This window comes from Mustela nivalis, assembly GCF_964662115.1.
Source record: "Mustela nivalis genome assembly, chromosome: 12".
Classification (NCBI taxonomy): Eukaryota; Metazoa; Chordata; class Mammalia; order Carnivora; family Mustelidae; genus Mustela; species Mustela nivalis.
Genome location: NC_139031.1, coordinates 44,642,705 through 44,668,164, shown reverse-complemented (window position 1 = coordinate 44,668,164; position 25,460 = coordinate 44,642,705). Strand labels below are relative to the sequence as shown.

General features: G+C 40.5%; 2 protein-coding genes across 3 annotated transcripts in view; one reads left to right on the top strand and one right to left on the bottom strand.

The window, feature by feature from the left end:
* Window positions 1-25,460, top strand: part of ZNRF2 (zinc and ring finger 2) — a gene marked incomplete at its 5' end in the record, with an annotated part of 380,791 nt that overhangs the window by 215,328 nt on the left and 140,003 nt on the right. The gene's annotated exons all lie outside the window — the stretch shown is intronic.
* GGCT (gamma-glutamylcyclotransferase) lies at window positions 2,226-11,045 on the bottom strand. 2 transcript variants are annotated; one of them, XM_082692880.1, is made up of 4 exons: window positions 10,768-11,045; window positions 6,295-6,440; window positions 4,903-5,038; window positions 2,226-3,054 (listed from the first exon to the last, which is right to left on the bottom strand). In XM_082692880.1, exons 1-4 carry the CDS (start codon window positions 10,906-10,908, stop codon window positions 2,911-2,913), a joined length of 567 nt encoding a protein of 188 aa, XP_082549006.1. In that variant the 5' UTR covers window positions 10,909-11,045; the 3' UTR covers window positions 2,226-2,910. The 2 variants fall into 2 exon arrangements, with proteins under 2 accessions (XP_082549006.1, XP_082549007.1); XM_082692881.1 differs by lacking the exon at window positions 4,903-5,038.

Sequence of the window (25,460 nt, the reverse complement as noted above, 5' to 3'; positions counted from 1 at the left end):
CCCCCACCCCCAGTCTCCACTGATATTTTCCCTGTTCCTAGGAAGAGTAGGAAAGCCTTATCACTGCCCACTATATGGTATAACAGAGAAGGGTGACATTTTTACCACTGGGTGGTGATAAGTCTTACGACTTGACCTCTGACACCATCCCAGCAGAGGGGGATGTTAATAACTGATGGGCAGTTTAAACCCAGGGTCCTTGCATGGTTTCCACTGACACTATGGGGAACAGGGGAGAGCCAGAGCCGATTACTGTTGGGTGGCTCCTTACTCAGCCTGTTCTGACACTGCACTGACAGTTGTGGCAGGAGACAGTGTTAGGATGCCCTGCAACAGCATGAGGCTGGAAGTCTAGGCTCCCCTCTTGACCTTTCCTAGCATGGGTAGATGTAGGGGCGGGGGGAAGGTCCATAATTTTTCTTTGTGGTATTTGGGTGGAGAACATTTATTCTCTGTAAGTTTTGTCTGGCTAAAGTGTCCATTTCCTAGTCCTTTTACTTCAGAGTAGGTTTTTCTTCTCTGTGCTCATTGGTGCTTTCAGATTGCTGGCTTCCTCAGCTACAAGTCTGAGATGTAGGAGGCAAGAGAAAACCCAGGGAATTCAGTACCATGTTGTGTCTTGTCCCCGGCTAGTCTGTTTTTCTCTCTTTTCAGAGTCTTGTTTTATACATAATGTTCGGGAATTTTAGTTGTAGTTAACAGAAGGAATAAGGAAGAGTAGGTCTACTCCATCTTTTCAGAAGTCAAAGTCTCCATATGTACTTATTGTATACTGTTTTTGATCATTTCAGTATCTCAAAAACTTGGGGATTTTTTTTCTCTGTTATGATGTACCATTTTCCTTATAATTAGTTTTTGGATTTTCAGGTGGACATTCTGAGGATCTAAATTAGGATTGCTTTCTTCAGAGAGAATTTGCATTTGCCTCTGCTGAAAATTACAAGGCTTACTAGAGACAATTTTAGTTCTGTTCAAGGGTCCGTAGTCAAATTCCAGGGCTATTATTGGCATATGTACCCAAAGATGTAGGTGTCACTTGTTACCAGTGCTAGGAAATTTATCTCTTTTTGTGGGAAAGGGACTGGTTATATCTTGAAGATTTTCCTTATTTTCTTGCAAGCCCAGAAATGCTTTTCATAAAATTGTTATAGTTTATCCAGTTGGTTGTATTATGGTTATAGGGCTAAAATCCCCAGTAGAAATGCAAATTCCTTGCATATGACATTTGTTAGTACTACCTTAAACATGACTAGAGAAACAGTATTCCTCATGACTACCAGATTTTCATTAAAAGGCCAGACATGAAGGTTTTATTGTTAGTGTTTTAAATTCCTCAATATAAGTTGTCATTTTAGGTGGGTGAGATAGATTATGAGAATATTATTCTATTTTTACATCAAAACTGAGCTTTGCTCACTATCTTACCATAACTGAGTTCTGGGTACTGATAAATTTGGTCTTCTTGGGAGGAGTTAGGAACTGGAGAAAACTAGGATATTAGAGGGCGTACATGAAAACAGTAAGGTGTAACAGCTATAAAACATGATCCAACCTTAAGTCTATGGTTCAGTCTCACTTCAACAGCTGTAGCTGAAAAGTTCTTTGGTTATTTTTCCCAAGAGAACAAACCAAATCTTTATGTTCCTGCAGCTAGCACATTTCATTCCAATAACCTGTTTCTAAAGTCCAGTTTTCTCTCTGCATTCTCACTGCATTCCAGAGACCTGATTTTTTGATAACTGGTGCTGTTTTAGTCATGACTCTTCTTTCCTTCATTTGTTCAGGAAATAAATTTAAGAAGCCAAGAGTCAAACTGGAGCTTCCATAAAGAATAAAACATTTTCCCCTCACCATCATAACTCTTCTACTTTAAGATCCTGTTCCAAGGATGGCTCTGTAGAAACTAAAATCTTCAATAAGAACATTGGTGATTTCTAATACTTATTATGTGCCAGGCTCTGTTCTAAGCTTATTACATGTATTTATTCCTCAAAAATAATCCCAAGACATAGGTGTTTCAACTGCCCTCACTCTATAGATGAGCAAACTGAAGCACAAACTCGGGAAACCCAAGGTCTCTCAGCTAGAATCTGGTAGAACTGACAACTGATCCAAGGCTATCTAGTTCTAGCATGGGTGCAAGAATGCTCTAGTACGGACTGTGTAGAGTCAACACCAGACTCAGAAGTCTCTAAGAAAGTGATAGACAGTACTTTAGTAGGGAATACAGGTTAAACCACAAATACATTTATTTCTCTAAGAACAGTATGCCATTTTTAAATTTAAAAAATTATTACCAACTGTCTTTGCAGTTTGCTTGCTCTTATGCTGATTAAAAAGAAATCCCAAAGCAGGGCAATTCACCAGCACGATCATTAAGTTGCAAATCTCTCCTTTGTCACAGAACAAGAAGACACTCCACTCCTGAAAATAACTTTAAGTGCCCACGGAAGAAGTATCCTCATCCATTTGTTATGCATTCTAGTGCCTCATGGCCTCCTTTTCAATCTTTTCTTTTTAATTAAGATTTTATTTATTTATTTGACACAGAGAGAGAGAGAGCGTGCACAAGTAGTCAGAGCAGCAGGCAGAGGGAGAAGGAGGCTTTCCATTGAGCAAGGAGCCCAATGTGGGGCTCCATCCCAGGACCCTAGGATCATAACCTGAGCAGAAGACAGAAACTTAACTGAGCCACCTAGGCACCCTTCAATTACCTAATTTCTAATCTAGTTTCTTTTTAGTCTGAAAACAAGGAGTCACCTAAGTAAGATATCCCTTCAGAGCACTGTTGAAAATATATTAAACATAGAGATACCTCAGATCTCTTTTCTAAATGTTGAAAATATATTAGCACATACAGAGAGTATCTGTATTTTCTATTATAATTTAGATTTCTATCTAAAATATGTCCTAATGAGCTTTTGTTTCTCCCTTTTTGATAATGTTTTCAATTTCTTCTGAGACTTCTCCTTTGTAGTCATTTGGTTCTATTGCATTTAACTTCTTCTGATACTCCAGTGGCAAACCATTTTCTTTTGCACCCAGGCAAATGACCTAAAAATGATTAAAATAAACAAAAAACACCTTTTAATTAGGAACATAATTAGTATACCACAATCTTATGTGCAGTATCAAAGCATGACCTGTTAGCTTTCAGATAACTCTAGAATAAATAATTATAGAACAAAATAGAGACAGCCATTCCTCTCATGGTGAGCATGAATGTGCAGAATCTTCAAATCCAAATGATACATTCTCATGGAGTACCAATTTTACTCAATAATATGGTTTAAAATATTTTTTAAAACTGAAGTATAATTAACAGTGTTATATTAGTTTTAGGTGTACAATATAATGATTTAACAATTCTTTACATTACTCAGTGTTCATCATGGTAAGTGTGGTCTTAATCCCCTTCACCTATTTCATCCCTCCTACTCACCTTCCCTCTGATAACCACCAGTTTTTCTCTGTATTTAAGAGTCAAGTATTTTTTGTCTGTTCATTTATTTGTTCATAGATTCCACATATGAATGAAATCATATGGTATTTGCCTTTCTGATTTATTTCACTTACCATGATACCTTCTAGGTCCATCCATGTTGCTGTCAATAGCAAGATCTCATTCTCTTTTTATGGCTGAATAATATTCCATTGCATGTATGTATGTGTATATAAATACGCTCACACCATGTCTTATTTAGCCACAACTATGGATGGACACTTAGGCTGCTTCCATATCTTAGCTGTTGTATATAATGCTGCAGTAAACATAGGGATGCATACATCTTTTCAAATTAATGTGTTCGTTTTCTTTGGGTAAATACCTAGTAGTGCAATTATTGCATCATAGGGTAGTTCTATTTTTAATTTTTTGAGGCTCCTCCATACTGTTTTCCACAGTGGCTGCACCAGCTTGCATTCCCACCGGCATCACATCAGGGTTCCTTTTTCTCCACATCCTCGCTAACATTTGTTATTTCTTGTGTTTTTTACTCTGGTCATTCTAATTTAAAATTTATTTATAGTAAGACAAAAACTTATTGTAGAGAACTGGCATGATCTAGTAAGAAAAAAACACCATTCTTTAAAAAAACTGTAAAGTTTATAGGGAGAAGTTTTAGTTTAACCTGGGAGTCTACTCTATCTCTGATGGGAAATGAGGCAGCTGTGCTCAGTGCTCAGTGGTGCTTCCCAGACCCATACCAGGCTAATTCCTCTAGGCTCCATACTAGAAAATTCCAAATTTGGCCCAGGAACTGGGTCATCCACTCCACGTGCCATGTCCTGACTAGGCCTTCCAAAGTACCTAAATTTGGATTTCTAAAAAGGGATGTTGGGGTTTCTATCCCACATCCTTTTCCTATGCTTGTGGGAGTGGTATCTCTGACTTTGAAAGACAGCATGACTTTCTTCCCTCTATTTAGGGATGGAAAACATTTCAGCAATAGGAAATATATTTCTCCCCCATAAAAATGAACCTTAGTGTTATGAAATACTCTCTTGTGGAGAAAAAATGATTACAAAAACCTCTGTATAGAATAAATCCACTAAAAATGCATGCATACATGTTATTTTCTACTTGAGGAAAGAAAACACATATCTAGAATTAAGATTCAGATTTCCAGAGTCTTTTTAAATAAATCTGCTTTAGGAACATGGGTCTATCATTACAAATAAATCTGAACATTTTTCAATTTGCATGGTAGGTAAATAACTATAATTTTTGCATTAAAAACACTTTGATTAAAGTGAATTGTTCAAGGGGTAGGGCAGGCAAAAAAGACTGAAGTGTTCATGTAGAATTTAATGCACACTAATTCTTTTTAAAACAAGGTATTTTTTAGTTTAGCTCAGTGAAAATTAAAAAGGAACTGCCAATAGCCTTTGTAAGTTGCTTACCTTTTTATACTGGGGTGATGGGGGAGCACTCTCATAGTTTTTCATCTGATAACTTCGACAGGTTATTTCTTTTCCTTCTTGAGTATAAACATTAACTTCTATTGGGACATATGTTCCACTTTTAACCCCTTCTTGCCTGAAACCAGAACAGCCAAATTTTAACCATATTTGACTCAGTCAAGTTAGTTTACTGGGCTAAAAATTTAACAATATATAGATGTACTTGCTCCCTATGTATTCTGGGATATGGCAGAACATATTATAAAAACTACCACGTCAAAAGCATTTCAATTGGAAAGCCTCAGATTTAGTATTATTTGTATAGTTCTAATAGATCTCAGTATTTATCCTATTTAAACCCATGCTTGAATATAGTTATTTCAATCTTTGTACCCCTCAACATTGCTCTCTAGGCTACAAAAAACTGACTGTATGTTCTGACAAGAGAATATCCACCTGGAGATAATCAGAGAGAATGGCTCACTCTCATTCACCAGGGACATATCAGATAATGTGTTCTTCTCAAGCCCTACTCTTTTCTGCCTATTTTCTTTGTATACATGCTCTTATATACAGATCTTGAGAGTTCTGTTAAAAAAAAAGCATCAAGACATTTCTAATATGTCGTCAAAGTTTTTATAAATTATTAGTTTTTCAACTGCTACCTTAAAGAATTATTTTCTAAAAATGGACTCTAATAAAACTTGAACTGCTTTTGAAACCAACAGAAAGATGCAACAATTATGAACATCTTCATGCCTTTTCACAATATGAAACTACAAAGATTTTTTAAATAAAAATAGAACAAAAATAAAGACTCCGTTTTTTTATAGGAGAGATTATAGGGGCACCTGGGTGGCTCAATTGTTAAGCATCTGCCTTCGGCTCAGGTCATGATCCCAGGGTCCTGGGCTTGAGCCCTGCATTGGGCTCCCTGCTCAGTGGGAAGCCTGCTTCTCCCTCTCCCACTCCCCCTGCTTATATTTCCTTTCTCACCGTCTCCCCAGCTCTGCCAAGTTAATTAATTAATTAATTTTTTTTAAAAAAAGAAAGAACAAAAAGAAGAGATTATAAACATTCTCCAAATCTCAACTGGAATATAGGACCCAGCTAGGCATTTTTTTTTTTTTTTTTTTTAAATGTAGGCTCTATGCCCAGTGTGGGGCTTGAACTCACAACCCTGAGATCAAGAGTTGCATGCTCTACAGACTGAGCCAGTCAGGCACCCCTAGGTTTTTTTTTTTTTCCCCCTCAGGATATGCACCTTTTATGTTAACTCTGAAGTGTAAAGAATATAGTATATGGTTTTGAAAGACGTATATATACACATCTTTGAATATGATCCACTTTCTGAATCAGTTATTGTTTAACTTGTAATTAGAAGCCACCTACTTATCCAGAGAACTCAAATTGCTTTTGTTCATTTTCCATACTACTCCCCATACTTCATCGCCAGGACTTTGAAAAATGGTGGCTATACCTCCATGCCAAGTTTCACTTGTTTTGCCTTGGGAATTGCCAAAGTCAAGCTTATAATCCTACAAAGGAAACCAAAATAATATGATCAATATCTACTTGAACCAAAATTTCCCTCTTCAAAATAAAAAAATTTACCTTGAACTCCATGCAGTTAAGACATAAACTTTGAGTTCCTTCTCTGAATAAGAAGCTGTAAAAAATACAAAGATAAACAACGACCCAGATCTCAAGGACTATATTTTTTCATATTTTTAAAAATGAAATGTATATTGAATATATAATATGCATCCATAAACAGGTTTTTAAAAAGCCCGTAATCCCAATGCCTTAATGTAAGTATTTTCATTTTTAAAAATTGCTTTGCAGTCTACCTACACACACATGGATTTTAATTTAGAGGCAACCACAGTATATACAAAAAATTGTTGAAGCTGGGGTTCATAGGGGGTTATGACCTACTTTTTTTTTTTTTTAAGATTTTATTAATTTTATTTGACAGAGAGTCAGTGAGAGAGGGAACACCAGCAGGGGGAGTGGGAGAGGGAAAAGAAGTCTTCCTGTGGAGCAAGGAGCCCGATGCCAGGCTCAATCCCAGGGTCCTGGGATCATGACCTGAGCCCATGAGCCCAAGGCAGATTCTTAACGACTGAGCCACCCAGCAACTCCTTATCTACTTTTGTGTATGTAAAGAGTATTTTACTAGCATATATCACCATGTTTGCCCTCAAGGAACCACGATCTTTTTTTTTTTTTTAAGATTTTATTTATTTATTTGACAGAGATTGCACGTAGGCAGAGAGTCAGAGGAAGCAGGCTCCCTGCTGAGCAGAGAGCCCAGTGCAGGGCTTGATCCCAGGACTGCCAGGACAATTACCTGAGCCTACCATGTGAGGGTGATTTTTAAACTTACTAACGTTAATCTAACATTCATGAATTATACTATTATATCTACAATAAATATTAAAGCAGCTAACACTAGTACATGACTAGGTTCTATAACTGCACTATGAGCTTTATGTGAACTCTCATTTTTATCCTGTCAACCTTATTATACCCATTTAATAACAAGAAAAACTGTGGCTTATAAAGATTAAGCAACTTGCCTAAGGTCTCTCAATGAATAAGTAACAGAGACAGATTTCTAGCTTAGCTTCTTCCCTATAGAGTAATCAGAGGAGAGAATCCTGGGGAAGATGAAAAACCCTTACTTGGCCATTTGGTATAGAAAATTTCTTTCCATCTTTCTAGAGCTTAGTTTCCTTAATAATAAAATAAAAAAGGCTGGACTAGGTTCTAAATCTAAGGTTTGTATTTTATCCCTGTCACTTTTATTTTCTTCAAATGTCAGACATTTCAGGAAAAAGGTTGGTCTGAGTGACCAGTATATTCAACTGGTATATTGGATATTCTAGGAGCACGTAGCCCTGGCAGAACATCATGAGAGCTGATTAAAGTCACAACCACATGAGGTACTGGTTGTCTACTACTAAATCCAACAGACCATTTTCATTCCTCCTCTTGCTCCACTTTTCACCTACTTCTGCCATAGTTAACCACCCTGTCTTGATCTGCCTTCCTGACTTTCAGACTGTCCCCTGATCTCAATTCCCTTTGATAACTCCTCCACCGTACCTGGTGTTTAAATGGTAGAGTTGCTAAGGGCTTAGTTCAGGCCCCTTTTCTTGTTCATCAGCAATTTGTTCAAGACAATCTATCCCCTCCGATGACTACAAATACCATCCAATATTCCAATCATCTTTTAATCCAACCCAGATCTCTCTTCTAAACTTCAAAAGTGCTTAGAACAGGACTTACCACACAGTGAGTACTTAATAAATGCTCACTAATGTTTTTCTGCTCACCTGGATGTGTAACAAGCATCTGAACTCAGTATGTTTAAGCTGAGCTTGATTTTCCCTCCAAAACTGATTCTCCTCTTCTCTTTACAAATATCACCATCATCCACCTTATTGCACCAAAAACCTTAGTCACCCCTGTTACCTCATCCTCCCTTCACAAGTAGTTACCAAGACCTAACTTTATTATTTCCTAAATACCTCCCCAACCCGTCTACCCTCCACTGCTACCACTCCATTTCAAGGTGCCATTGTCTTTAGCACGGATTACTACAAAACCTTTCTAACTGGGCTCCACACATCCACTGTTGTCTTCCCTTCCAACCCATTTTCCATAGCAACCAGAATGAGTTTTCAAAGTTGTAAATCTAATTTTTCATTTGCTTAAATTCTGCAATGGATCTTTTCATTGCTCTCAAGATAAAGACCAGTCTTTTTTGGCTTCTGTGGTCCAGTAGCATGCAGTCCTTCACTACCTCTTTAGTTGCCAAGCTATATCCTCCTCAACACTAAACTCCAGCCTCAGCAGCTGGATGATCCAGCTTCTTTCCTGAGGTCATTTGTACATGCTGCTCCTTCTCTTTTCTTTGTCTCCCCTTGCCCAATCATTCAGGTCTCAGCTTAAAAGTCATTATTTTCAGGAAGAGCTTTACTAAGCTCTTAAGTAGGGACCCCAAATCATACATTCCCATAGTACCTTGTAGATCTCCTCTTTTTTGGGGGTAAAGACTTCATTTTTTTTTTTTTAAGATTTTATTTATTTACCTGACACAGAGAGACATAGAGAGAGAGAGAGAGAGAGAGAGAGACAGTGAGCAAGCACAAGCAGGGGGAGTGGGAGAGGGAGAAGCAGGCCCCCCACTGAGCAGGAAGCCCAACATGAGGCTCAATCCCAGGATCCTGGGATAATGACCTGGGTGGAAGGCAGAAGGTTAACAACCAAGCCACCCAGGCACCCCAAGACTTCACCTTTTTTTTAAGAGCAGTTTTAGGGTCACAGCAAAACTGAGAGGTAGGAACAACATGACTCCTTCTTAAACTCACCATATCTGAAACTCAGTAACCATTTGCTTGATAGCTCTTCCACTTGTCCCAACTATAAGCATCTGAACTTCTTTTCTACAGTTGGGCAATTCCCTACCTTGGAGTCTGGGGGTAGAAAGTGCTAGACCCCAACTCCCATTTCTGAGGCTTCAAATGCCAGCAGCTGGTTCTCCCAGTTCTGCTTGCAGTCAGGGCATGGGCACGTGACCAAGAGTTAGCCAACCAGGACACCCACCTGGGACTCTGAATTAGAAGCTAGTGCCCAAGAACAGCAAAAACTCCACCCTGTAGGTGGTGGCTACATCCCGGTTTCAGGAACTGCAGGGGTGTACTGACAGTAGCAGGCAAGGTCCAGAGAAGGGAGGGTCAGTAATGCACAACTTAAGTGTCCATATTGACCAAGTTCAGCAGTGATGCCCCAGTGGCCTCCTAGGCTGGTTCTGTCTGTGATATTGGCTGCTGTGGTTGCTGTACTTCCCTTTATGACTGCCTGGTTTTTTGTTTTATTTTTGAAGTAGGTTCCACATCCAAAGTGGGGCTTGAACTCACAACCCTGAGATGCTCCACCCACTGACTCAGCCAGGCACCCTTATGCCTCTGTTTATCAGTTCTGTGGTCATTCTGTGAGTCTTCTAACAGCCTTTCAACATATTCATTTCCTGCTTAAATCAGCCACTTTCTGTTGCTTGCAACTAAGAACCTGGTAAGGACAGCAGAGACCATGTCTGTCTAATTCAGCAATGTCAAAAGGTTTTCTACATCATTTGGGGGGGGGGGGTGTCCTCCCTATAGACCTGGTCAGGTCCTCAAGGCAGCCCACTTAACTCTATCACTTCTGTACCTACAAAAAAACCTACCAAAGGAATGAATGGATTGTACCGAAGAGCAATTACTTTGAAGTTTTTATTTATTTAAGTAATCTCTATACTCAAGGTGTGGCTCAAACTCAGGGCCTGAGACCAAGGGTCACAAGGTCCTCCGACCGAGCCGGCCAGGAGCCCCTGAAGAGCAATGACTTTTACCAAGGCGGGTTATGGTTCATCCAGTGGTCTGACTTAACTGCGCTCGGCCCTTACTAGGACTCCGACACCGTGCCGGCTTTCAGGACCTCTCCCCTCAGGAGCGAGAAACAGGTGAACGGAGTTTCAGAACTCCAGCTGGCAAGCCTTGCAGCGAAGGTGTGACAGGGAGGAGAGAGAGCAACGGACTCCCGTCTAAGTCGGTGGGCAAGAGAGGTGGCCAGGTCTGGGCAGAACGAGCCTCCCGGGGGAAAGTCCTCAGGGGGCTCAGGGCGGCCCGGGGGCGCACAGCTGCCGGGCGGGCTTGACCAGGAGGGCAGAAGCCAGACAGAGAAGACAGTCCCGACGTACTGCTATCAGCAAGAGGCGCATTCCCCCGGCCCCGAGAAAGCGACTTCTCGAAATCCTGTCCCCACGTCCGCAGGGTGGACCCGCCGCTGCAGGGGCCGCGCGCGGGCAGCACTGACCTGCAGGCGGGCCACGCAGCAGAACGCGGCCGACGGGTTTCGGAGGTGGATCCGCTCCGTCAGCAGATTGCTACCGTAGGCGAAGTACAGAAAACTCTCCTCCTCCTGGCCTCGGAGGTCTTCACAGCCCGAGTTCGCCATGTTCCGCCCGACACCCGCGCGGCCCCGGGGTCGGCCGTACGACTCTGAGAAGACTGCGACCGTCCGAACTCCGGTGGCTGACAAGCGGGTGTCTCTGGAGTTAGCGGAAAGGCGGGAAGCGTGGGCCGGACGAGTCGGCTGCGACCAGTCTTTTGATTGGCTGCTGGTCCCAAATGTTGAGTCTCCCCTTATGATTGGCCAAGCCCGCCACCTCCTCTTCGCTGTCCAGTTAGGACTCGGAAATACTCCGTCGTGTGGCGACAGGGAGCCGATTCCTCGTTGGCCATGCTCCTCTTTTGTCCCGCCCCCATGCTCAAGGCTCCGTACGATTGGCGGGTGGGCGGGGTCTTACGCATAGGAGGCGGATCAGGACCGGTGGGTTCGTTTTGGGGGTTGCGCCGCGGGGGTCCTGACCAGGTTTTCTCATCTTCCGGTGGTGCTTGTGTGGTTCCCAGGTGTTTCGTGCTCGTTAGGGAGCGCGCCCCCGCTCTGCCCTCCCGGTTTGAAGCAGTCGGTGGGTCACGACGGGCCAATTCCCTCCTCATGTTGGTTCTCTCACCCTCAGCCCTGATCACCTCGGTGACGACCCTGCGAAATGACTGGGACTCTCCGGATAGAAGTAGCGTGCCGGCTTCAAATCCGGACGCAGCCATTTACTGGCCGCGTAAGCTCGGGCACCTCTCATCGCTTTCCTCCTTGTAAAATAGCGATTTTAAAATAAATTATGATCACAGTCATATAACTTATGATCCCCTATCTCATAGGGTTGGTTTGAGTATTTAAAGAATGATTTGTTAATGTTATTAGGTACAAAAACTTCAATGTAAAATAAGATATGAAAATATAAAAACAAGAAATAAAACCTTATACTGTTAACTTTGAAATGAAAGTATTAATTTGAACTCAGGGGAGTGGTTATCCCTGGCACCTAGATTTTGATCTCCACATATCACTCTCCACTAAAAGGTCCCAGGGCTCCTTGGAGAAATGGTTTATGCCAGGTCAGAAGCTGGTAATGACTAGGAGCGCTTGGAACATCTTGTGGCAGTAAAGTCTGGAAGTATCCAAGAAAAACGAGGTCCTTTCAAAAGGACATGGGAGCCAGCTTGAAGAAATGCCCACTGGCCAAATTTAGAACAATTTGAGTACCAAAAATAATGACTGCAATTGACTGAAAATGTCAAACATAAAAGTTCCACCAAAAGAGTAAACCAAATATAAAAAACAATTTTTAAAAGCCTCATTTGTTATGGTGACTGTTACAGCAACTCTTTACCCTGAAAAGTTGTAATTTAAGAAAATAAATTAAACATTTATTTTGCCCTCCTACTTACAGCTGCATTGCAAGGTAACCAAATAGCCCCAGTTGATGAGGAAATGGTTCTCTTTACAAAAGTATGCCAGCTAACTCATGTAAGATGAATGGTAGAATTCAAATATCACCATCTTGTAGCCCCTAGTTAAATAACTGATTCATGCCAGGATCATCAATGAAACCGTGTGGTGAAAGGGGGACAGGGAACAGAATACTCCCCAAGGGCCAAATTATCCCCCAGGGATTGCTAGCTGTAGTCAGAAGAAAAATATAATGACAGTGAAGGAATCTGGTCCCTCCCATCTTAAACTAGATCAATCTTATAAACACTAAAGTGGACCAATTGGACATTATGTGCCTCCTGATATGATACAAGAGGAAGCCCCAGTATTGTCTGTGAAGTATTGTTCCCCACCCTCTTTCACTTCTGTATCATCAAGCTCAGCAGGAACTACAAGGATAGAATAAAATGACACCAAGAGGAAACAATCAGAAAAATTCTGAACAAGTGGTGGGACATCATGAAGAACAAATGGCTGTCTCTTAAATTAAGTCAGTGTAGTTCCAAAAAAAAAAAAAAAAAAACAAAAACAAAAACAAAAAAAAACAAAACCCAACAAAACCCGAAAAGAAACAATCAAAAAAACTGGACAGTGCAGGCTGTTCCAGATTAAAAGATACCAAAGAGACATAGTAACTACATGCAATGGCTTGTCCTACGTTCTGGTTCAGTAAACCAGATATAAAAGATATTTGGGGCACAATTAAATCTGAATAGGAACTAGGGCACGAGATGATATTAAACAATTGCTTTTTTATTAGGTATGATAATAGCATTTGCTGATGTAGAAAAATGTCTCTATTTTTAGAGACATAATAATGTATTTTGGGGTAAAATGTTTGATATATTTTTTTTTCTTAAAGATTTTATTTATTTATTTGACAGATCACAAGTAGGCAGAGAGGCAGGTAGAGAGGAAGAGGGAGAAGCAGGTTCCCTGTTGAGCAGAGAGCCCAATGCAGGGCTCCATTCCAGGACCCTGGGATCATGACCTGAGCCGAAGGCAGAGGCTTTAACCCACTAAGCCACCCAGCAGCCCCTGATAATTAATTTAGAAAAATTAAAATATGGAAAGTGTTCAATGCTCAATTGATTGATGTGTATATGGATATTCATTTTATTATTCTATCCTCTTCTATATATTTCAACATTTTTGAGTTAAAAAGTCAAAGAAATATGGTAATGTGTGTAGAGCACTTGGCATACAGTGAGCACTCAATAAGCAATAAGTTGTTATGTAATCGGAAAATAGGATGTTACATACCTTCTCCCATCCCTCAAACATCAAGGTAGAACTTGAACTACATACTTGGTTACTTCAGTGACCAAGCTGTTCTTGTTGGCAAGATAGTGTTCTATTGTATCATGAATTCTCAAGGCCTCTGCTTTTGAGCATTCCCACTTAAAATGTCGTTCTGCATTTTAAATTGCTTTTAGACATTGTAAATGTATTTTTTTTTATTATTTTGACTTTTTTTCCTCTTCCTATGTTTCTCACTAATTGCCCAATTTTATGGTTACTTATTTTTCTTAACACCATTTCACAAAAATTTTCTGAAGCCCTGATGTTTCCTCAAACAACTGAAAATCTCTTTTTACGCCCATTAAGCATTTTATTTAGCTATGTAGCTTGCTGCATACTGACCCCTGTTGGCTAAGGCAGTAGACAGCAAGGGTCTTTGTTCTTCCAAATTTAACCATAGCTTGGTTAATAGTTAACATTCACTAAGCACTTAATCAAATGCCAGGAACCAATCTAAATTCATATATATTAACTCATTTAATCCTGAAAATAGCACTATGGAGACAGGTACTAATATTATTCTTATTTTACAGTTGAAGAAACTTGAGTTGCAGTAGGTTAACTCACTTGCCCCAGGTTATGTAGCTAGCAATGACATAACCTAGTTTAACAGTCAAGCCCTCTGATTCTAGAGTCATTCCTGGGTACTGACTCCCAAACTTCTCAAATTGTAAAGCCTCGTGGTCTCAGAGCTGTGTCAGATGGAATGGGAATGAGTGACTGAGAAGAAAGCAGACCCCACCTAAGAAGAAAATGGAACTAGAGAAATCCAAGGCCTGAGCTTATTGAGGTGCCTGGCTCCAGCCGTTACCCAGATTCAGCTGAATTTCTCACTTTCATTTTCGTGAGATAGTCTCATAAGCCTTATATTCCAAACCACACTGATAACGAAATGAAAGATTCTATTTAATGCACATAGGTTATGTGAAATGCGGCATATTTAGTCCCACAACGGTATTTCAGAGTGTGTCTTGAAGACTTCTACCTCCCAAAGTACTTTGCTCTGCCTGTATTATTTTAAATAAATATATATTAGACCTAAAGTATAGAGAAATCATTAATTATATGTGGTCCCAGATTACATAGGCTATATAAAGTAAATATGAACCTCCAACAACTGCAACAGTGAGGAATAAACAGTTATGGAGAAGGAACTATGTTTACTGCCTCAAACCTAAAATGAGTTACCTTTGACTCATCTCTTTTCTTTCAAACCCTATGTCCAATCAAGGAAGATCTGCTGCCATCAGCATTCCTGTGCATTCTCACACTCACTACCCTCTCCCTGGTGGCATCAGCCCACACCTGGATTATTGCAACAGCCTCCTAGCTGTTTTCTCTGACTCTGCTTTTCTCTGGAGATGGGGTGAGGGTGGGTGATCATATGAGGACAGCACAGAAACGGGTGTGGTAGTCCAATTTCGGTGGAGTAATAGGTTCGTATTAGGAAATGGGAGACAAGTCTGGAAGGAGACCAGCAGAATTCCGCACTAAAAAGCTCAGACTATTTGGTGGTCAAAGGGGAGACATTTTTGACCTCTGAACAGAAAGGGGCCTCTTGTACCTTTAGAAACATTCTTGTGGCTGTGTGTAGGATGGCCTGGGAGGAAGTAGGATGGGGAGATGGTTGAGTGCTGACCCAAGTTCATTGCAATAGGCTAGGACCTAAAAGTCAGAGCTAAGGCAGTAGTTACAGAATGGAAATGAAGGGATGGAAAGTGGTGGGGGGGGTGGGCAGGGAGAGTCACAGGGGAAGAGAGAGAGAGAATCTAAAGCAGACTCCCTGCTCAGTGTGGAGCCTGATGCATGGCTCAATCTCACAACCCTGAAATCATGACCGGAGCCAAAACCAAGAGTTGGACACTTAACCGACTGAGTCACCTAGGCACCCCAAAGACATATTTTTTCCTATTTATTTATTTATTGAGAGAGAGAGAGAGAGCAAGAGCACACACGTGAACAGGGGGGAAGGGGCAGAGAGAGAGGGAGAAGCAGACCCCCCGCTGAGTAGGGAGCCTGAAACAGGGCTCAATCCTAGAACCTTGGGATCCCAGGATCATGACCTGAGGTGAAGACAAGTACTTAACCGACTAAGCCACCCAGGTGCCCCCAAAGACATACTCTTTTTTTTTTTTTTTAAGATTTTATTTATTTATCAGAGAGAGGGGGAGAGAGCGAGCACAGGCAGACAGAATGGCAGACAGAGGCAGAGGGAGAAGCAGGCTCCCTGCTGAGCAAGGAGCCTGATGTGGGACTCGATCCCAGGACGCTGGGATCATGACCTGAGCTGAAGGCAGCTGCTTATTAACCAACTGAGCCACCCAGGCGTCCCAAGACATATTCTTTTAATTTCCTTTTATCATATCACTCCTTTGTGCAGAAACCTAGTGAGGCTGGCTGTTTCTATTACTTTATCAAGCTCAAGCACTTGTGAAAGCTTTTTCTTACTTGATTTCATTCTATTTGGCCCGTCTGATTTCCCACTGATGTTAAGCCCTTTGGAAACAGGGACTATACCTTATCTTTCTTTACACCTACAGTGCTTACCACAGCATATATGAATAATAAATATTTGCTGATTAATCCAATCAGAGTCGAAATCTCCCCTACCCTTCACAGAGACTCCCAAACCCTTTTTTCTCTATGATTCCCACCCCCCAACCCCAGCTTTCCTTGATTACTGAGAGGCATTTGTCCTTTAACACTGATTTAGGATTTAAAAATTCATACTAGTGCTTTAACATACAGGATTCTGCATACATTTTATTAGCCATAGTGGTATTTATATTTATATGTTCTCTCAGCTTATGGCCACATGACTGAGAAGTATGCCAGAATATATTAAATCAGATGTGTTCTGGGGGAAAAAAGAGAGTAAAATTCTGGTAGGCAGTAATTTCTCAGTGTATTTGACAGATAATCTGTCTTCTTGTTTTGAGATTAACCCTGGAAACGGTTCCAGTAGTTTTTTTAGTGCTTAGTAGAAAAAGAGTGCTTGGCTTTATATCTATATGTATTTATATCTATAACCATACACTTTGGAAAGCAGGCACCAAACTGCTAACTATGGGAAGGGAAAAGGAATTGGAGGGGTGGGGAATAGGGGAGCAGGTTGGACAAAGAGCTTTCATTTTCTTCATTCTGTATTCTCCATGTTTTCCCTCCATGTTTGAGCATGCATTCTTGTATTACTTTTAGTATTTAAAAATACATATATTATTAAATTCATATCTGATGGAATTTTAAGCAATATCTGGAGATGTAATGTCAGAAGGGTAAAAAGAGGGTGATGACTAAATACATTGTCCAAAATAAAAGCAGTCCCAGCAAACACATTCCCAAGTGGGTCTGCCTCTCAACACGTCAGATAATCAGGCCAGAGCAAGTCAGCTTGCTCCGTGGAAGGGTACAACCCCATTCTGAGAGGCCTGCAATGGCAGAATCTCAGTGTGTCTATCTGGATAGTCCCTCTTTGCCCTGTGAGATACCAGTAGATATAAGACCCAGAATATTTTCCCAGTCTGGTTTAGGAGAAGGCCACACATATATTCAAGGACAATGACCTGCCAGATCCTACTGCCAACCCTAAGTCCCTTCCAGGAGGTTATGGAACTATAGCAATTCAGCTATCTCTATGTCATTTACCATAGCTACATTATTAGATCAAGATTTACCAATTCCAAGATTTACGACCATTAATGTTAAAGTCTGACAAACAGAATCATAATTAGTATATTCATCTCTTTTGTTTATATGTCCATATTATTTATAACACCTTAAGTTCAACTACAATTAAAACATAAAGGAAGAATATTGCCATGTTTCTACTGCCAATAATAGTTGTAATATAAGCAATAACACTTTAGAGTGTAGATTTACTGAAGTGAGAATCCCAATATTTCCCTTGGTGATAGGCCTCATTCTTTTCTTCCTGGAAATTCAAACTCAGTAAATTCTTAATATTGTGTATAATAATTAGATGAGAGCTAAGGCTTTCTCCATGTCCCCACAGGAAGAATGGCTTTGGAATGAGGCCTAGTCTAACTAAGCATTTGGAAACATTTATGGAAAGTGAGAACTATACTTGAATTCTCTGTTTAATTAATGCACTTCGATTTCATGTTTTCAGTCTATTCAACAATATTTAATCAACAATGAACCCTTCTCAGAGACATATATTCAAATGAAGCACTTTACTTGACTATAAAACAACTCTGGATGTTTGGAAATCTTTCCAGAATAGCTGATCTAGTGCTGGTGTCAACCTTTTTTCTTCTTCATTATATTCTGCTTTCACATGAATACAACACATCCCAATAATAGAGCTCCCAAAAGGCATCTCTATTTATTGTCTTTGTTAAATGCTTACTGGCTTACTGGCTGAGAAGACAACAGAAACTCTAGATAGCTGAGTAACAGAAACTCAGATGGCTCACTGAAAATGACAGTTGTTCATGGGAAAAATAGGTATGTTCTATGTGGACAAGAAACTTGCTTCAGCAAGCCATCCTCTAAGCTTCCTGACAGTACATTTTATATGTTTTTTTTTTTTTTTTTTTAGGTGCATTAAAAGCTGTCTCAAGTTAGTAAGTCATATGAATTTTATTAGAATCCATACGTAAGGTGCCTGGGTGGCTTAATTGTTAAGCATCTGCCTTCAGCTCAGGTCATGATTCCAGGGTCCTGGGATGGAGCCCCAAGTAGCTCCCTACTCAATGGGGAGCCTGCTTCACTCTCTTTCACTCCCCCTCCTTAGGTTCCCTCTCTTGCTGTGTCTCTCTCTGTCAAATAAACAAATAAAATCTTAAAAAAAGAATCCATATGCTTTAGAATTTTATTTCCATGATCCAATAATTCCACTCTTAGGTATATAACAAAACAAATTGAAAACAGGGACTCAAACAAATACTTGTGCACTGATATTCACAGCAGCACTCGCGACAGCCCAAAGATGGAACCCAAAGTCTATCAGCTGATGAATGGAAAAATAAAAGGTGGTATAGCCATACAATGGAATATTATTCAGCCATAAAAAAGGAATAAATTACTGATAACATGCTATACCATGGATGAACCTAAAAAATCCATTATGGTAACTGAAAGGAGCCTGACCTAAAGGATCACAGACTGTATGACTCCATTTATATGAAATATCCAGAATTGGTAAACCCACAGAAATAGAAATTTGATTGGGGGTTGCCAGGGGCTAGGGGGAAGAGGTGTAACTACTTAATGGGTACAGGGTATTATTTTGGTGATGAAAATGGCTTGGAACTGGAAAGAGGTGGTGGTGGCACAGCATTGTGAATGTACTACATGACACTGGGTTGTTCACTTTGAGATGGTTAATATTAGATTATATCAATTTCACCTTAATACAAAAAAAGAAAAAAGCAAAAAAAAAAAAAAAAAAAAAGCAAAAAAACCCAACCCTTTATTTTCCAGGGTTTCTTATTGGTACTATGAGAAGTGACAGTAGAATGTTGGTGGATAAAGGAGTAGGGATGGGGGGCAAAAAAAAAAAAATGTTGGTGGATAACTAGGACATCAAGTTCCTCTGATTTGAGGTGAGGGTGAGGAGTTTAACAGATTTGAGGTGTCTCCTGACAGGTCACTCCTGTTCCCATATACATTCACGGAAGGAATGTGATACCCTTACTATTTTCAAGGGATGATGGCAGAAACTTTGCCTCCAGTAGGTGCCTGATGGAAGGGAAAATCAATCATTACTAATATGCTGCCCCTTTCCTGGTGTCTCCTTGTAGTGTCTGGTGCTCCATTAACAATAACGGGGTGTTCAAGAATAACAGTTATACTTAAACAGCAATAATTCCCAAAGAATGATGCTTGGGACATCAGCCCCATTAGATGGCCCTCTGTCCAAAAGCAGCTTTGTAGTCAAATGAGCTGGAAAACAGTATACTCTGTATGTCCTCTTAAGATTCAAGATGTCTATTACCACATGAAGGAATCTGACGATTCCTGTAGTGAAGAAACCTGGTGACATGTTTGTCCTGACTTTCCCACACCTCTTGAGTCATAGAACCCCCTGGATATGGAAAGCATATTACTCAGAGTGTGGAAAATGCTGCTCTGTGTTGATAGGCTGACCTTGATTTGTTTAGGATGACTATTAAGTTTTTGAAGAATCATATTAAATAAAACCCTAAGTCATCCAGAATATTGAAGATAAGCAATGGTGTGAGCTAGAAAGGGATGATTCTAAATCTTCATACTGTTCTGTTTTGCTACTGCCTGGTTTGGTGGGTGATAGATAACTTCTTATCACAGATTGACTCATGGAAATGGTCCATCTCTTTGCTGGCTTGACACCTGATAACCAGACACTGAAGATACCTGATAATCTGAAACTGCAGAGTCATGTATAAAAATACCCATCAACCATCCACTTCTGTTAAATGCAAATAATGGTTGCAAGCCGGTGAAAATAAGAATTTGATTGCAAGGCTGAAAGCAAAATTGATGTGTCCAAAATTCTCAGATTGGAAAAAGATTCAGCTCCTTGGCTCTTTCTCTTTCCCACCCTTCTTATTTTGTTCCTTCTTAGTTCCTTTAAGATTGTCAAAGAAGTTTACAGGCTTAATAAAACAGGTTAGACAACTTCATGGAAATGTACCTAATTACCATTGATAACAATGGCAGGTCTTGTTAGGCCAGTAGCTACTTGAAACAAAATGCTTGAACTTACTCATTAAAACATTTTATTAAGTGTCAGTACTGATTCATGTTTCCTGTTGCAAATAAGAGTTCTTTCTAAATTCCCATTTGGAGAAAACCATTGGCTTAGCAAATTCTACTCCCTGGTATAATATGATTTTCTAAGCTGTCATGCAATTAAGGATTTTTTCAGTATATAAAATCACTAATGAATTGATAATGACACATTGGATTTAATGCATTTGGCTGCTGCAAGTCTATCTGCCAATCTGGTTTAGTGTGTACAATACCTGATGTTCTCCAAAGTGAACAAATGGCAGTGAACACTGATGTGGCATGGAACAGGGGTGCTTTCAGAGTTTTCAGCCAGATGTCAGACAGGAAGGTTTGGAGATACCAGGGAGACCATTTTTAAGAAGAGTATCTTCCATCTGGCTTAGAAATGAAAATATTTCTCAGGAAGAAACTTAGAATACGTCCTTCTTTTCTTCAATTAATTTCATTCACTCTGTCAAAATTAGTGTCTTTTGTAGAACTGTTTTGAATCTTACTTTGCCAAGTGATCACTGGCTAGGGAACAAAAGCAAAAGTAAAGTCAAAAGACTGAAACCCAGCAAAATATGGGTTAATATTTACATTAGCAAAGTAGGATTGGGCTGGAGTGAAAGCAACCTGCTAAAAATAAGCCATGTGTGAAGTTTCAGTCTGCCTGCAAAGACTTTTCCTGCTTTCCTGGAAAACTCTTATTTGTTCTTTAAGATCAAGCTAGTGTGGTTTCCTGTATCAAGCCATCCTTAACTTCTAGCTAGATTCAATCTTCAGTGTTTATAACATTTGGTTGATTCCTTTACTCTTGCACTATGACCATTTTATTTTAATCAATCATTTGTCAACATGCTTTCCCCTACTAGACTAGATGCCCACAGAGCGAGAGAATCATTACGCATTCAGCACTTATTTATAGTGCTTAGTATTGGCCAGTAGGCCATTTTGGTCCTCCTTAAAACTGCAACATTCATCTTTTTACTCCCAACACGTAGTGAGTGCCTGTCCCATTATTGAGGAGGCAATAACTAAATTACTAAATGAGTGAAAGGATGAATGAATGAATGAATTAATGGACTCAATCGTGTATGATAGAAAAGGCACCAGTTCTGCAGGAACGTTTTAGCATCCCAATTTGCAAACAGAATCAGTGCAGAGAGAAGTTAAGTTCCCAAAGAGAGCAGGACCTATCATTCTGCAAGGAGACCAGTGACTCCATTCCTAGTGGACCTAAGAGTTTTAAAGATAGCAGGTCTATAAAATGGTATAACTTTAGACAAGATTGAAGGCTGGCTAAATGAGGATTGTTCCCAGGGCTCCCCTGCTAATAATTAGGGTTGAGAGAAAGAGGGAGGTGGAGGCACTGGAGTGGGAAGGAAAGAATAATGTAAATGAGACATTTTTTTAAAAGACTGTGTTTCCCCACACTGCAATATTCTTATTGCAGAATATATAATGCTTGTTGATTTTTCTCTTAGAATACTTCCTCTGATTCTCTCTCTCTCTCTCCATAAATAATGTGCTCAGCCCTACATAGCTGCTGCAAATAATTCTTGACAGCAGGGAGTATTTTTCCGAGATCAACCTGAGCCCTTCTGAGCCTTGAACTTGCTCGTCAGCAGTTTGCCCATACGGCAGTCTCTGGGGCTGGCCCAGACAGGCTATAATGCCTCTGAATGTCACACTTGAGATGAAGGGTCATTACGTGGAGTCTGATTTAGTTCCAGTAGCAAGTGTGATTCTGTGTTTGGGTTTGGCATAAAGGAAGACAAGCACAAAAGAAAACCATCAATCTTATATGTGTTCCTAGTTGGTTTCCTTTCCTGTTTTCTGCATGACTTTCAACCTCCTGCCAGTCTTGTCAAGCCACTGTATGCTCAGCAAGTAACATCCCTCATAGTTTAATTTACAGAGAAAAGAGAGACTGTTGGGCATCTACTTTCTCTCCTTTTCCATATCATGCATGTCCTCACTTGTCATTCTTCAATTTCCTTCTGACTCAGAGACTAAAAGGTAGTAACAAATTGCTGTGTAACAATCTTAAAATTTATAGCTTAAAAGAATGAACACTTACTATCTCAGTTTCCATGAGCCAGGAATTTAGAAGCAGCTTAGCTGGGATGGTCTGGCTTAGGTCTTTCATACAGTCAAAATATCAGCTAGGGCTGCATTCATCTGAAAGCTTGACTGGGTCTGGAGGACCAAATTCCCAGATGAATCTTTCACGTGGCTGTTAGCAGGAAACTTCGGTTCCCGGCCACGTGAGCCTTTCTACAGGGTTGCCTGCCTGCGTGTTTTCATGAAATATCAGCTGGCTTCTACCAGATTGAATGATCTAAGAGAATGAGTATGGGAAACACGGCAGTGCCTTTTATACTTTCTTTCAAAAGTTGCACATTGTCACTTCCACCTCATTCTATTAGAGTCACTAAGTACTACTTACACTCAAGAGGAGAGGAATTAGCCTCTATATTTTGAGGGCAGAAGTATCAAAGAATTTGTGGCCATCTTTTAGAACCAGCACAGAGGGATCCCTCTTCCTTTTCAGGGCTAATACATCCACCTATAAGTGTGATTCTGTCATTTCCCATCCGGACTTGACTAATCAGTTATGCTCTCTTTTAATCTCTTAATAGTAGATCCCATTTATGGAGCATTTGCTATTTCCTGGCTACTGTGCTAAGCACTGTATGTGGGTAATCCCACTTAGTACATACAGCCACAAGAGGTAGGGGAATGATTACTCCATTTTTACAAATGAGAAGACCCCAGCTCAGAAGGCTTAAGTGAGATGCCCAATGTCAGATAGCTAGTAAATAGAGAAGTTACTATTTAAATCCAGCCCAGACTGACTCCATAGCCGTGATTCCTTCCACTAATCTATTCTACAATGCCTTGCATGGACCTTTCATTTCTACCTCTCCATCAGCTTTTTCTCCTTTGCTTTCAAACAGGCTCCATTCCTCCTTATACAAACATTACTGTCCTCTAAACTCTGCCTTATCTCCAGTTTCATCACATCTTCCCATTACAAATTTCTCAAAATAGTGGTTAGCGTGCTGTCCCTACTTCCACACCTCTCTTTTGCGCCAGCTCACAGCCATTGTTCTGCAGTTACCAATTTCACAAAAGGGATTTCTCTAAGTAAGGCAAGCAATGCCTTCCTAATTTCCAAATCCAGTGTTTTCTTTTCAGCTCAAATTCTGCTGTATTTCTTCATTCTAATACACATGACACTATGGACAGGTTGTCTTAAAATCAATTGCACTTTGTATTTGGTAAATTCAATTTCTTCACCTTTCTTCACATTTCATACTGTAAGGACCTATTTAGCCAGAGCGCTTCCATCCGGTTAAACAATAATTTTGTTATTTGAAACTGTTGGGGCGCCTGGGTGGCTCAGTGGGTTAAAGCCTCTGCCTTCAGCTCAGGTCATGATCCCAGGATCCTGGGATCGAGCTCCACATTGGGCTCTCTGCTCCGGGGGGAGCCTGCTTCCTCCTCTCTCTCTGCCTGCCTCTCTGCCTCCTTGTGACCTCTGTCAAATAAATAAATGAAATATTTAAAAAAAACAAAAAAACAAAAAAAACAACTTAAACTGTCCCTGCCCCCCCTTCCCCCAGGGGACTTACTTAAAAACAAGTCCCAGAAACCAGTCCCAGGTAACAAAGCCCAAATACAAGGGTGGGTCAAGCCAGGTGGAGACATCCGATCAGTGGTGGTGGGGGGGTCCATACTATCTCCCTAGTTGCCAAGGAGTATGGGTCCTGTCCTTTGGGCACATTTTGGGCGCCAATTCTGACCAAGGTGATAGGCTGGTTCAAATATCTACTACGGTAAATTGTAATTCAATTGGTCACTTAGGCGTGACCTAACATGACTGTGCAGCTTTCTCTGTGTGTTACAATCTCATTGGCCACCTGTGCGTGGCCAGGCCCAACCACATGGCCTTTGCCCTTAAAAGCTAGTCTGTGAAGCAGAGAGAGGTTGCCCTCTCTGTAAGAGATGCGGCCCCGAAAGTTCGGTCTGATTCTTGATGCTTGGCGTGGAATAAAGCTTTGCTTGACTTTCGCTTTATATCAATCTCGCTCCTTTAATCATGGACCCATTATTGGGGGACCTAACAATAGCATGCTCATTCCCTTCTGGAAACTCTCTGCTCTTGTGCCACAGACATCAGGCTTCCCTCCTCCCCCTCTGATAGCTCTATGCAGTCTTCTTCATTGACTCTTCTTCCTCAGACAAACCCTTAGATGACAGTATAGATAATTTGGTTGTGATTAACTTTTTCCTTCTGCATTGCAGGTAATCTACTTTAAAATATTTCCATACCACTTTTGTGTTAATAACTCATAATTTCTTGGGGCGCCTGGGTGGCTCAGTGGGTTAAGCCTCTGCCTTCGGCTCAGGTCATGATCTCAGGTCTGGGATCAAGCCCCATGTTGGGCTCTCTGCTCAGCAGGGAGCCTGCTTCCTGCCCCCCCCCCCGTCTACTTGTGATCTCTATCTGTCAAATAAATAAATAAAATCTTAAAAAAAAAAAAACAAAAAACCCTCCTAATTTCTTCTCCAGCCTCATTTTCCCTTTTAATTAATTACTTATCTCCTGTGTGTTTTACGAGTACCACAAACTCTGCATGTGCTGATCCTTAATGCCTTTCCAGACTATCTGTCCTGTTTTTATTGCCTATCTTGGATGTTGACATCATCACTGCCAAAGAATATCTCACAGACATGCAGTTTAATTTCTTCCCCCCCCCCCCACACAGGCATGTAGATTAAAGCACAGCTTACCTTTACTCATACAGGGGAGATCTAGTCATATATAGATTGTCACCAAAGAGGCAAAACAGGAACCCTTAGTTGGTGGAACAATGAGAAAGCTTTTTGTTTTGTTTTGAACTTAAGCATGCTAATTGGCTAAAACAAGGGGGCAGTTTGCACCCAAGCAGACTGCATTATTACCAGGATAGACAATTTGTTATTTGTGGTTTTTCTCCCCCCCCAGAAATCCTGAGAGTTCAGCTGTGGACTAGGTAGGAAGAATATTCATTTTTGGTACTGGCTGCTGATACCCTTCCTTTGGTATCTATACCATAGTTAAGCTAGGACTGTCCCACTTCTCTCACTGTAATTACTCACTCCCTTCT